General features: G+C 30.5%; 1 protein-coding gene across 1 annotated transcript in view; it reads right to left on the bottom strand.

The window, feature by feature from the left end:
- The window catches only part of LOC142323295 (VWFA and cache domain-containing protein 1), a 98,532-nt gene that overhangs the window by 27,227 nt on the left and 56,271 nt on the right, over positions 1-15,034 (bottom strand). Inside the window, exons 12-14 of the mRNA XM_075362757.1 lie at positions 11,139-11,364; positions 5,468-5,714; positions 1,421-1,656 (exon numbers count right to left, since the gene is read on the bottom strand). Of these exons, the coding sequence (XP_075218872.1) occupies positions 1,421-1,656; positions 5,468-5,714; positions 11,139-11,364 (709 nt within the window). The remainder of the gene's footprint in view (positions 1-1,420; positions 1,657-5,467; positions 5,715-11,138; positions 11,365-15,034) is intronic.

Genomic DNA, 15,034 nt, shown 5'->3' with positions numbered 1-15,034 from the left:
TATTGGGATCCCAGCACCTTATGATGCTCAAGTAACTGAAGAACTTGAGTGTGTAGGCCACGTAAAATAAAAGAATGGGGTGCTGCCTCTGAAAATTAAGAAATGATCTGAAAGGAAAACTTCTATCAGATAACAAACTTGCTTCTGGCAAAGGAAAAATTGCAGATAAAAGTCATTGACAGGTTACAAGACTATTATGATATGGCAATAAAATGGAATGTTGTAAATTTTGAGAAAATTAAACTTGCAGTGTGAGATATATATTTCCATTTAACCTCCACGGATAAAGAACCAAAACACCAACTTTGCCTGGTTCTGATTATTTTCATAGAATTAAAATTACAAAAGCCATAATTGAAGCAACTGATACCTGTTTTTAAATCATTGGCTGATCCTGAATTATTAAAAAAATGATTACATGGACTAACACAAAAACCTAATGAGAGTTTTAATACTGTAGTTTGGATCAGATCCCTAAAAACATATTTGTGGGTCTACAGACATTGCCTTTTGGTGTTTATGATTCAGTTATCTCTTTTAATGATGCAATATTGGACATTTATATGTTTTAAAATTATTTAATACTATCAGTGTTGAAAATATAAATATGGCTTTCAAAAACTTGATGCACTGCAGATAAAGTGCTGAAAAAGAAGAAAACCAGTATATGATAGAGCTACAAACAAAATAAAAATGTTATGCTAGTGAAGGAAGAAGATGTTGAAGACCCTGTATATGGTTCAGGGATCCACTAAATAACAATATCTTTAATTGCCATTTACCAAAAATTACAATTTTTCAGTCATATAACCCATTTCCTCAGGAAAATAATAATTGCCCAAAATTTTGGAACTGAAAAACATAATAATGACATATTTTAAAAATAAAAACAAAACATCGAAATAACTTCAGAAAATGTCAATATATTCAAAAGATATGGAAGAAAAGCTGTACAAAATTACAAATTTCTAAGGTAAGCCAAACCTGAGAAAATGGGACACAAAGTTGCCAAATTTAACATTGTCAAGATACATGGTACACACTCCGTTAAGTAAAGCTATATCAAATTAAGCACAATTACAATATATTAAAAAATTATTTCTCATATACTTAAAAATAAACTAAAAACAAAAATCATTCTTGATTTTCTATTTCTTTAAATTTTAACTTAACTTAATCCCTGGAAATGAGTTAATAAATCTAGAATTAATGAAACATTCTAACTGCTATTTTATGTAACATATTTGAAAAACCAGTATCATAAAGCCATTATATTACATCTGAAATCAAGACTTTCACATCCATAAAATTTTATCTCTATTGATCCAAATACAATACAAATACATTTACTTTCTTGGCTAATCAGTCATCCAACCCATTTTATATATATTATAGCAATAATAATAATAAAAGCAATTACCAAAAGTTACATCCATGGCAACAACTACGGTAGTACCAGTGGAACTTGATACAAATGCTTGACTTATTGTAACAACAGAACCTGCATCCCCAGTGTCAGGATATGGTGCAGTAAGCATCAATCTGGATGGATTATTAACTGCACTTGTAAACCAAACACAATGTATGGGGTCAAATCTATGATGTAAATGAGTTCCAGGATACACAATCATAATACCACTTCTGGTGGCTATATACCTATAACAACAAATTAATTTAATTATTTTTTTAATAACTAGTACCACAGATGTTAGACATTGAATTAGAAACACACTACAGCTTAGCTTGTACTGACAAACACATAATCATCACCTCCTTCTTTATAATAAAATTCAAATAGAACACTAGAACTTGTTAGAGTGATTAGTTTTAATGCTGAATATGCTACCATCCATGACACATGCAGAAATTAAAATGATCTCTTTTTCACAAACATCATTTACTGCACATAAATTGAATGGAATTTTGATTAGTTTTAACAATTCATCACCCTAGTGTTCCACAGTAAAAGTTTTATCACACAAATCTAGGTTGTTAACAGTTAGCAATAATTTTCTTTTAATTTCATTGTAATCTTTTTTCTTAAAATTTCAAAAACAATCAATAAAATGTAATGTATAGAAAAACTGATTAAACCAGCATAATTTACAAATAAGATAAAAAAATATTATTATATTTTATGATTAGATAATAATGCAATACGATCATCGATCAACAACTAATGAAAATATTAATTAAGAAAAAAAGAAATACAAAATACTTATCTGAATTTGAAAATGATTGCCATAATTTCTATTTCTACCCAGAGATAAGAAAATAAAGTTTAAATAATTTTATTAACTAATTCCAGTTGAATTATCAATTAATTATTTTTTTAATAATAATAGAAAAATGATTTTAATTTCAATATCATTAAAACAGATATTCAGAACTTCTAAACATTAAAATTAGCCTATAAATCTCAGCTTAAAATCATTAAACCTGTATAATTTAAAAAATGACGTATTATTAAAATAGGAAGAAAAAACTTACTTCGTTTAATGTTTCTATAACTTTCTTTCCGCAACACAGTAATTAAATAAAAAAATAAAAAAGACCAATAATAATTAAAATGATTATGTAAAGAAAAATCACACCCTTTCTGTTTGTAACTGAAAATAAATAATTAATGGTTATTTTTAAAATGATAAATGATTTAACTGACTGAAAACCTCAATGCATTTTGAAATGTGTAATAATGTCTCAGTAACACAATAATAAAAATATCAAAATAGATAGATATTTATGTGGTAAAAGGTCTATCAAATTTCAGACTTTCTACTATAAAAAACACCTCATTTTTTTCAAAGAAAAAAAATTTCTTTTACAATGTTGAATCTTTGTGGAAACCTATACTACATGGAAAATTTTTTTCAAGAGCACAAGATTAGAAATAAATAATTAATACATATGTTAAACAATATTAAATTTACTTATATATAACGCAGGTTGTAAAAAATATCTTACATTACTTCCCTAGCATATACAACTAAAGAACAATAAAATAAAGTAACAGGTCCTGACCTGAAAAAGATATATTCTTACTACTGATTTTTGCTAAGCTTTCCATTTTGGAAATATAGCTTTATCAGATAGAAAATATATACAAAGTTGGTACGTATAAGATATAATATATACAACTTGTAATAAAGAGCTACAAACACTATAAAATAAAACAGTTTACATAATTACGCATCTGATTTCAACAGAAGATGTTCATACATAAAACAGTTATGTATTAAACAATACAATAAATCCTACAAAGTCAAAACAAAATACAACATCCAGTTCACAGAACTTATTTGCAAAAATTATGAATAATCCTAACAGATATTTTATGGAAGAGAACAAAAATTTAGTTTGTAAATAATAAGAATTTAAAACAAAAGTTCTGTTCATAGAAGTTTTATGTTTTCACTAACTGTATTACAAAAATTGGAAAAAGAAAGCAATACATGTTTATAAAAATTTTGGGCTTTCGAAGCCAACAAAAAGAACTTTCTCAGTACTCTACTGATGCAAATAATTTGGTTTATTGCACAAATATTGATGAGCTTATGTTGCAATTAGGACAAGTTCGTAAACCTGAGGACTGCGCCTTTTCATAGATTCGCCCAAGTATAGTTTAAAAGTGGTTCTACTACACAACAGTAACAAATAAATATCCTTTGATACCAATCACTTATGGTTTTGATTTGAAAGAGACATACGATGTGATGAAAGACGTTCTTGAAAAAATAAATTATAAAAAACATAGCTGGAACATATATGTTGATTTGAAAGTTATAACTATTTTGTTAGGCTATATTAAGTACATGTGTTTTCTTTGCGAATGGGACAGACAAGCTAGGGATAAACATTATGTTACCAAAGATGGAATTAACAAGACAACTTAACTCCAAACGGGAAAAATATTATTCATAATACCCCCTCTTCATATCAAGCTAGGACTAATGAAAAATTTTGTAAAAGCAATAAAGAAGGATAGTCCCAGATTTTTGTACATCAGGCAGAAATTTCCAAATGTAAGTGAAGGAAAAATTAAAGAAGGAATAAGAGAATTGGTCAAAGATGATGAATTTAACTTGATGTAAAATAATGTATAAGTGCAGCTTGGGCTTCATTTAAAGACGTTTGCAAAAATTTTCTCGACTAACAAAAATTCAACAATTACCATGATATTGTTAATCAACTTCTTACTTCATACAGAGAGCTATGGGATGTAATATGTCTTTGAAAATACATTTCCTCCACTCACATCTGGATTTTTTCCTGGACAACCTCGGAGATGTAAGTGACAAACCCGGTGAACGTTTCCATCAAGGCATTTCGGTGATGGAAAGCCGCTATAAAGGGAAATGGAATACTAACATGCTAGCCTATTACTGTTGGACATTAATTCAGGATGTGCCTGAGGCTATTTATAAAAGAAATGCATCAGCGAAATCATTTTAACAAAGGTAGCCATGCAAAATTATAAATTTTACAGATTTTAACTACTTTTTCCCTTAATTTTTTTTGAAGCGTAATTTATTTAAAACTAAGGGCGATAGAAAAATTGTATTTTCAAATCTATAATGTACGCAGAAAAAGCAATTCAAGAAATGGCCCATGCTTAGAGAAACATTATTAAAAAAAATTTTTCTGTCTATCAGTGTAATTAACAGATCATCAAAAGTGATTACCCAGTCTTCAAGTTGAAAAACCATTTTCAACATCTTGCCTTTAAGTTTTCTTAAATTTCCAAATTCCAGCAAATAACACTGTTACTGAGCCTGATAGTTGGTGGGATAAATAGTTTATACATATAACATACAGGAGCAAGGATGGACATTTCCACTGAAAGATTGGTTTTATCCCAATCAGTGTAAAAGTTCAATAATAAGATACTACTAATCATATGCAACATGTAATCAAAACCAGTGAATGTTGCCATACTTAGATTCTGGTAAACTACAGATTTAAAGTAATAAAAAATACTATAGGATACAAGGATTCTTCTTCTACATGCAGCTTAAATGTTCTTAAAATAGTCATAATGATTAAATATTTTATTTGGTTTATAATAATACAAGCAAAATCTAATGAGAAGAAATTAGCAAGTGAATCGTACCCAATGGTTATCATACAAAAAAACCAGTCATAATTTGCTATATTTAAGAATTTAAATGCACCACTGCTGCTCTGGGATCCAATTTTAATATTTAAGTTGCTGCAGGCAGAAGCAATAGAATCTGACACAACAAAGTAACAAATTTGGTTACAAGAGCCTGATTAAAAACAGATTTTCCAATCCTAATGTCACATTAATGTAATTCTTTTCCAATCCTAATGTCACATTAATGTAATTCTTATGAGAAAAAACCTGGTAATTTTGCATTCCTGAGAATAAAATTGAAAAATACACTACAACAATAAAATATTGTATTATTCTAATTCAACATTATACAAAATAAAATCTAATCCATACCTTCTGACAATATATTTATTTAATCTGCTATTGAAAAATTGTGTTTTCCAATACGGAAGGATAGTCGACAATGAGATTATTTCACTACGAATTCCACTTTTCAGTCCAGGGTTAGCAAGTAATTTTGTTTTATCTTTTATATAAGCCATGTAATTTTGTATGTTAAAATAAGAAGCATTCTTATCAGACAATAAATATTTAAATGGCGACTGAAAACATGAAGCTGAAAGGAATAAGCTCCCTGCATCTGTAACATACATATATATTCAAAATAAAAATTTACAAAATCTCATACAAAAACCACTTACACACACACATGCATATGTTACATGTGTGTGTGTGAACTATAAATACATTAACTTATTAGACATGTACCAAAAGAAATTTAAACAAGCTGTAAGTGGATAAAATTACAGTTTTATGAAAATGGAAAAATAAAATACAAGGAAAACTAGATATTTTAAAGAATAAAAAATGAAAAAGTTAACAAAATACAATATGAAAAAAAGATGCAGCATCAACTTCAGACAAGAGAAACAAGGAAGAAATTAAGATACAATACAAAACTGTAAATAGTAGTAATTTTTCAATACTTAAATCTCCAACAGTGATAAAGATTCTAAAAAACATATATATTTACATTACAAATTTAATTTAACTTACTTCATTGGCATAATAAATTTATAATTTTTTATATACATTTATAATTTAATTATTAAAACAAATAAAAAAACAAAACCAAATATTAACAAATAAACAGGCATAAAAAAACATATACATACACATTATATTGTCTAACATTACTTTTATGTGATTTCTCTCCTCAAAATTAGGTATAGATCAAATGAAAACTAGATCTAACAAAACAACAAGATTTGCTAGATCTAAAGCAAAATAAGATAACAAGTAAAAAAAGTACAAATTTAAATAATGAAACTATAAGCAACTACCAATTTATTGAGTAATATTAGTAATAAAATCTTTAAACTAATAATTTTACTGATTCCACCAATTATTTTACAAGCTTCTAATAAAATGAACAATCGTGGATAAAAAGATGGTTCTGCAATAGCTGGGACATATTAACAAGTGGAGACATGTAAAATTTTTGAAACTGAAGTACAGGAAGTAAAAATTATTCAATTTTAGTAGTCAAAGCCATGTTTAATTAACTGGTTCCACAGATGGTTGAATTTAAACAACAGGGTTTCCTGCACGCTGTTGTACGAGGTGTGTGAGAAAAGTAATGAGACTGACTTTTTACTTACCAAAGTTTTTATTTTTTCAAACACGTTCCCTTGGGCAGCTATACACCGGCGGAGTCGTTCCCACTCCTGGTAGCAGCGCTGGAAGGCTTCAACTGATAGGGCTTTTAACTGGTTGGTCACAGTCTTTTTAATGTTCTCCAGAGTTTCAAAATGATGTCCTTTTAAGACATGTTTCAATTTTGAGAAAAGGAAAAAGTCACAAGGACTCAAATCAGGTGAATAGGGGGGTTTAGGAACCATAGGAATGCGTTTTGAGGTCAAAAATTCCCTGATGGAAGTGGCCGTGTGACACAGGGAATTGTCATGATGAAGCATCCACTTGTCTTCTGCAATGTCTGGTCTCACGCCAATCAATCTTTTCCTGAGCCTTTCAAGGGCACTTTGTAAAACACTTTGTTGACAGTTTGTCCTGGAGGAACAAATTCTTTATGTATGATACCCCTACTGTCAAAAAAGCAAATCAGCATGGTTTTGATCTTTAATTTGCTCATTCAACATTTTTTCGGTCAAGGAGATCACTCTTCGCTTTGCCACTTTGTTTCAGGATCGTACTCAGATATCCAGGATTCATCACCTGTAATCACACGATTGAAGAATTCTTGGTCATTGTCAATCCTCTCAAGAAGATCAGTGCACACATTTCTTCAATTGTCCTTCTGTTCCGTTGTGAGGTTTTTCGGCACCAATTTCACACAAACCTTTTGCATGTCCAAATCGTCTGTTAAAATTTGATGTACGGTGAAAGTGTTTAAATTTAACTGTTCACTCATCATTCTTATTGTTAAACGACGGTCTGAACTCACAAGAACCCTCACACGCTCAACGTTTTCATCAGATTTTGAAGTTGAAGGTCTCCCTGAGCGAGGTTGATCTTCAACATGTTCTTGGCCTTCAAAAAATAATTTGTGCCAGTGGAAAACTTGTGGTCTTGATAAACAATGTTCCCCATAGGCCTGTTTCAACTTTTCAAAGGTTGCACTCGTGGATTTCCCCAAGTTTAACACAAAACTTGATTGCACAACGTTGCACAACAAAAACACAACTTCACTGATGGCGCTGTCAAAGGTAATGTGTTGGCTAAATGGAATTGAAACTCGTACTTAGCATGTGGAAGTGATGAACAAACAGGTCTAGCACAGACCAGTAGACAGCGTTGCCAGATCGTTCGCAGTGTTATCAATCTCATTACTTTTCTCACACACCTCGTATATATTATAAGCTAATAATACCAGTTAAAATAATAACAAATAAATATTTTCAATCTAGAAATTCTGATAGTGAAATAACTCAATTTCTTAAACTGTTTTCTGAACCAGTTCCCTCACAAATGTTCAGTTCTTTAGATATACAATTCAGATATCTGAAACCAACTAAATAACTACTGTTCTCCACTTAACCAAGTATCCTGGTGAATACACCATTAAGACATGCGATTATGTAAATATTTTTTTGGAAATTAGATTTTAGACCTGAATTTTATAGTTTCATTGCACTTTAAAAAGATCCGAATTTGTGTACCCTTAGAACTATGAAAAAAAAAATTTCTCAGTGTTTTAGCCTACAAATAGATCCAAAAATTTTCTTTGGGACAAAAAGAGAGTTTGGTTTTACAAGCACCTCCCCATATTTATTTACATAAGGTAGGTGAGTTTAAAGAATTCTAATAAGAAAAAAACTACATCATGTTTGAATATTTTATAGCTTCAGATTAAAGAAGTAGATGATGAAGGTTCTCATAATACTTTATTACATAAATCGTAATACAAATTAAACAGAATATAGTTTCCATTACCGAAATCTTATTTTTGACCATCTACTAGGAAGGTTCTGAGGAACATGTGACTGTCTGCAAATAAAATACTACAAGATAGTTCATTCCATTACAGGAACTTAACTTACCTTCAATAATTATTTCTAAAATCTCATCCTAAATATTTCATTTATTCTATATGAAGGAATTTCAATACTTTCTAATGGTTCATAACTTTACTACCTTATTTATAAAGCATTAACTCTTTGTTTTTAAAAGTGTATAATAAGATAATTACCCACACATTAAAAAGTACACATTCCTATTCAGGACAGCATTATGACTGCCAATAACTGCTTCAGGATTGTTGCCAAATGTACAATCAATAGATCTCACTTGAAAATATATTCTTCAATGGGACATGCAAGGTAGTTTATATGGATTACAAATAGAATGGATCCTAAAATGGGAAGAACTATCTTGTAGTCTTCTATTTACCAACAATCACACACTACTCTGAACTTTCCCAGTAGGCAGTCAAAAATAAAATTACTTAAGTGCAATGAAAACTAAACTCTGTTAAATTTTTATCATGATTTAAAGTCTGTGACATCAATATTACTACTCCTGCAACAATAAGGCTCCTGTCACACTTTAAAGATAGGAAGTTATCATTTACTCTCTCAACCCATCACTTCATATTAATTACTTTCATTGCAGTTACTATTTTTATTCATTACCAATGCTTCATACTGATACTATCATTTAGCAATTGCAGGAAGGTGGAATATTTTATCTGATCACCAAGCGGTCAGTATAGTGACCATAAGTCATAGTATGATTATGAATCTTTATGTCAAAGTATTAATACAGAAAATATCTCCAAAAATGAGCTAAAATATTAATGTTAATTAGAATATGAAACCTATTCATAAAGGAATCAAGTTCGCATAACTCACTTCAATGAAGAAAACATACTTTTGAGCCAGTGGAAGGGAAAGTGCAAATAAAAAAATTCAAAACTAAATTCCACTGTAAAATATTAAAAAATATATCTACAAAGAAAAATTTTTACTAACATTCTAGAAGTATTAAAAAACATTGATGAGCAGTACTTTAAAACAGTGCTGGTTATTCGCTTCTAAAGTTCAAAACCAATTCCTTCAATATAATAAATAAATTTATAGAATTAGTAAAAAATTAATTTTGATTAAAAAAACTAAATCTGATTCATAGCACACACCAAATTTTTATTAATTTCCAATACTAAAATAATTTTTTCTTGATTAAATCTGTAATTTATTTTCATATTTCTTATTTAACTAACACTATCACGGAAATAAACTTAAATAAGGACATCTTTATTTAATTTGTGATGAACAGTTATTAAAAAACATACTAAATCATCTTATCGTTAATGTACTAAACATCATATACAAAGTAACATTTACATATAAAGCATTTGTAAATAATAAAATACAAGTACATTAATCATTAAACATGACTGAAAGTCATGTTTATTATTATTAAGAAAATAACTTAAAAGAAAATGAATTGAATCACTGTTCAATAAAAACAATGGCAATAAAAAATAAAAAGCAAAAATTTAATTCCTCTACCAACACCGCTGTTGGCATTAAAAAATATCAAGTCACCAGTGAAGGTTTAAGAAATAAAATATTACTAGTGAAGGGCTATAGATAAAATGAGTTCAACAAGATAAACGTTTACTCCATTATATGACAGGACTGGATTATAATAATTTGGATGTTACAAAATAAAAGACATTCAGATAGCATACTCAAAGCAAGCAATTCAGACTACATAACTGATGGATGGCTACTCATAAACAAAAACTTCTACTGGTTACACCATCCTAGGCATAAAATTATTAAATTAAAATTATAAAACACAAATTAAAATCTGTAACAATTTTTCATCACAATCATAATTAAAATAAATATGTTAAATTAAAATTTATAATTGATGTTAATTTCATTTACAAGAAATAATCATACGAAAATACTCCAAATTAATAAATAAAAATGTATATAATCCAATACAATAACTAATAAATTACATATTGTAATCAAATGCTTTAATGTACTTATTCATATTTTTATAAGGTAAATGAATACTACCTGAACAAAAATACATAAAATAACCGACACAGACTGGCTGTACAAACTCAAAGATTCTAGTTATCATATCACTAAAACAGACTGATTAGTAACAGTGGATGAAAGGAAACTACCCACATTAAAAGCTGTGATACCAGCGTTATGAAAGGGAAAGAAGAAAGCCAAATAAAGGTGACAGGAATTAAATATATAAGAAACATAAAAGGAATAAAAAGAACTGAATAGATAAGAAAAAAATAATTATGAAAGAAATAATTTAAAGACTATGGAAGAGAAATTAAAAGAGCAGATCAGACTGGTTTGTTTATACAAACAAGATGAATAAAAAAAAAAACTGCAAAAAATGTCAGACAAGAAGGTGAAAAGGAAAGAGTAAGAAGCAGTCCAAGGAAGAATGGCTGAATATGTTTAGGTTAGAGAAGACAAAAAGAAAAAATATTAATAACATATTTTAAATTATATATATATCCAATCAATGTAGTATATATTAACTGTCAAAAATTTTTACTGACCGAGAGTTGTAAGATCATTTATGTGTCTACAAAGAGAGTAACGGCCGGATAATAGGTAATCCAATCGATTATATACCAAATCACAATTATTAGAACAGATATCAATTTGACCTGTCAAACGGTCAAGCTGTGGTAACGAACTAAACTGTTTCTGCTGCCTATTCATTTCAGATGCTACAACAACTATATAAGGAGCATTCCCTAATCTCTGCCAACTATACTCAATCTGTAAAAAATGAGGTTTCACTAATTATAATAACATTCATAACCACATGAAAACATTATATATATGCATATATTATGCATGTACAGCAGCTGCCTCATAATGGCAAGCTTGGATGATCAGCCCACACATCACTGCTACACTACTGTTCTCTGAAACATTGGCACACCGTGATTAGTCATCTCTTAGTAGCATAAACATGATGCAACTGTTGTTTACAAAGCAATGTATTTTTGTGTTTGCAGTATTAAGGAAGTGACATCATGTTTAAAATACAAAACATTTATATTTTATTTTACTTTTGTTTCTCTTTTGCTTTTCTGTGTATATAAAGTTCAATTATGTGGTTCTGCCTCTTGGTACAGTTCTTTTGGCATGTGTCGTGTAGTTTGTTACATAGTCAATTAATGTACGATACAACATTTTGTAAAAAGTTTTTATTGCGGTTTATAGTTCTACTTTTTAAATTGTTCACGTGCGAATAGTTATGGCTGAATTTAAGTCTGTTGTGAAACATAAAAAACTTTGACGACAGGTGTGCAAAATTGTAAACAACATGTACAGTTTCATGAAGAAAGAAGAAGCTGCCTATGGTATTTCCCAAGACTCAGGTTCAAAGCCTATGAAAAGAAAAAATAGAACTTCTTTGATCCAAGGGAAATATTCATTCATCACCCTGAAAAACAAATGTTCTAAACCAGTTACCAGGTTAGATGATTTTGATAAAGGTGTGGTTAGGCAAACTGTGAATGAATTTCACTCAAAGATAGGGGAGCTGTCCTAACAGATAACAAACTCTGTAAAGAATTGAAAATTAAGATTAATTTTAATGGCAGTGAAACTATTTTAAGAATAATTTTGAAAGAATTAGGTTTTAAATGGTGCAAATGCTTAAACCACAATTATATAAACAAATTGAGTTGAACAAAAGTATCAGAAAACAATACCACTTTGATGAATTGTTGAAAAGATGTGGGCATCAAGTTCTGCAGCTTCTACCTTACAATCCTGATTTAAATCCAATTAAGATGGTATGGTCAAAGGTAAAATGACATGATGTGAACCACAACACAACGTTTAAGATGTCAGAAGTGCAGAAACTGTGTGAAGATAAAAATGAATTCGATGAGTGACAAACATGGGAAACCTTACTGTGAAAAAGTTAAAAAATCAAAGTTGAATATTGCAGCCAAGATGTTAATAGATTCTCTCACAGAATCTTTCATTGTCTCTTTATGTAGTGACAGTGATAATAGTGACAGTTACACTGAATATAGTGATGCCAGTGAGGACAGCCTTCTAGCTCTTGAGGAATTAAATAGGTAATTCAATTTCCATTAAGTAATTAAAGTTACAGTAAAACCATTTATCACAATACTTACCGTGTAATTAGTAATAGATAATATTCTGTCATCCATCATTATATTTTACAATGTACAGTACAGAATTAACCGACTGTACTTCACTTCAAAATTGTTGCTTTCATTTATGAAAAACAGAACAATTATTTAGAAAAGGGAATTACTAAGAGCCATGGAACATGTTTTCGTCGTCATTCCAAGTTTGCTGTTACTTAGCAGCGAATATATATATATATTATACATAACATTATACACATATATGGAAATGAATTAGTAAAAATACGTAAGAGCTATCACACAGTAATACTGGAACATTTATTGGAGCACATCACATATAATGAAAGCTGATACAACTCAGAAAAATCTCTCACAAGTAAATGTCTGTGCTACTAGAGACACTAGAGATGTAACACTAGAGACTACCAATTGTTATTTTTCGTATTGTAAGAGGAATTAGTAGGCACAGTTGTAAATGATCGGCACTTCAGCTATTACACTTGTTGAGTAGACGATTGACTTATTGTATTCTGATAGGGAAAGGTTGCAATTAGTACTCCCTCACCAGAACACACTGGATTCACAAGCTCCATAGTCCAGCATCGGTATGATGAACCTAGCAGGATTGGACTAACAATCATAGAACCAATAAGGAGAAAGAAAGAAGGAATTACGGGTAAGGAAAACAAGTGGATGGTATCAAGAACAATCTACTCGGAGAAAGGGGGTTATACAGTGTTGCAGAATGGAGTCCCACATTTCACAGGTTAATAAAAGAAAAAGAGTAAAAGATATGAAAAACGCTTTTATTTCTGAAAAGCACATATAATGAAGTTTTGTTTACTTAAGTTTTAAAAATTATGTCGTCCAAATGGCAGCCATCAAAAGCAACACACATTTAAGGATGTTCCTGTAAATTTTGCATCACTCTCTCCAGCATATGTCGAGGAATCGGTGGTAACTTCTCTTATCATGTCCTTAAGTTATTCAAGCGTTTAAGGCTGATTTTATAGATCTCCTCTTTCAGATAGCCCCACAAAAAAAAAATCGCGGGGACTTAGATCAGGAGAGTAAGGTGCTACTCAATATCTCCCTGTAATGAAATCAGACATCTTGGAAGCATCTCTTGTAAAATGGCACGAGAGCAATAAGTAGTGTGAGAAGTCTCATCCTGTTGAAAACAGAAGTTCTCTGATTCATCTTCATAGAATTCTGTCAACTGGAGCTGGAGAAAGTTTTCAACATGTCACAGTACCAGTCGGAAGTCACAACAACAGTGAAACCACCGTCTTCAAAAAAAGTACGGCCCCACAATGCCAAAAATGAACAAAGCAGAACATACGACCACTTTGAACTGTGAAGAGGTATGTGGGGTAGCTGTTGAGATTTTTTCAATGCCCAGTACCAAAAACTTTGCTTGTTTAAAGTGCCTGAAAGATGAAAATGAGTTTCATCGCGGCTCCACACAAAAGACTCAGGGAACACACCTGAAAGGATTTTCTGTCACAAAGTTCTCCACCTTTCCCTGTCTTGCTCACTTAATGCCTGTACAAGCATCACTTTGTACAGGTGCAAATTCAAATCAGCGTGCAAAATTCACCTCACAGATTGATTGGAAATCCCAAGTTCAGAAGCATGTTTTCGAGCAGAAAGGCTTGGAGACAACTCTATAGAATCTTACAGCAGCAACATTTTCATATGTTTTGATGGTCCTAGCATGGCCAGCTAATCATCTTAGTAATGCTAAACCTGTTGCCCTTATACTGCAATACACTACAGTACCATTTTCCAATCTGAAATGGCCGTGCTTGCTGTTAAACACAAGTGCATATGAAATGCTCTTTGCATCATGGTCATGGATTCTGTAATTTTAAAGAAAGCTTTGAAAGATAGCCTCGTTGTTCACCTGACAAGGTATGGTACCTACTGACAAACTTTATCCTGTGCCCAAACAAAATGGATCTCTTACCACTCTGCCTAACCCTTCACCTAATCAGTGACCTTGCAAAATATGGGTCTCCATTCTGTCACACCCAATAAGACAGACAATCCCATCTAAGATCAAATTATTTTGCACTAACAGTTACAAGACAATCCCACTTAGAGAAAATGATTTTGCATTAAGCAGCTTAAATATATCCTAAAACAAAAACTCTTTTTTCTCCAAAAAATTAAGAGCCATTCAAGAATAGATACAGGGTTCATAAAGGAGCCTTACCCATTCCTGGAATTACATAGCAAGTAGAAGTATCCAGATGAACTGTCAACCAGTTCACATTGAAAGCGATCAAATTACAATGGAAGTAATATAGATG

Source organism: Lycorma delicatula, chromosome 4 (assembly GCF_047948215.1).
Source record: "Lycorma delicatula isolate Av1 chromosome 4, ASM4794821v1, whole genome shotgun sequence".
NCBI lineage: Eukaryota > Metazoa > Arthropoda > Insecta > Hemiptera > Fulgoridae > Lycorma > Lycorma delicatula.
This window is presented reverse-complemented; position numbering and strand designations above follow the sequence as displayed.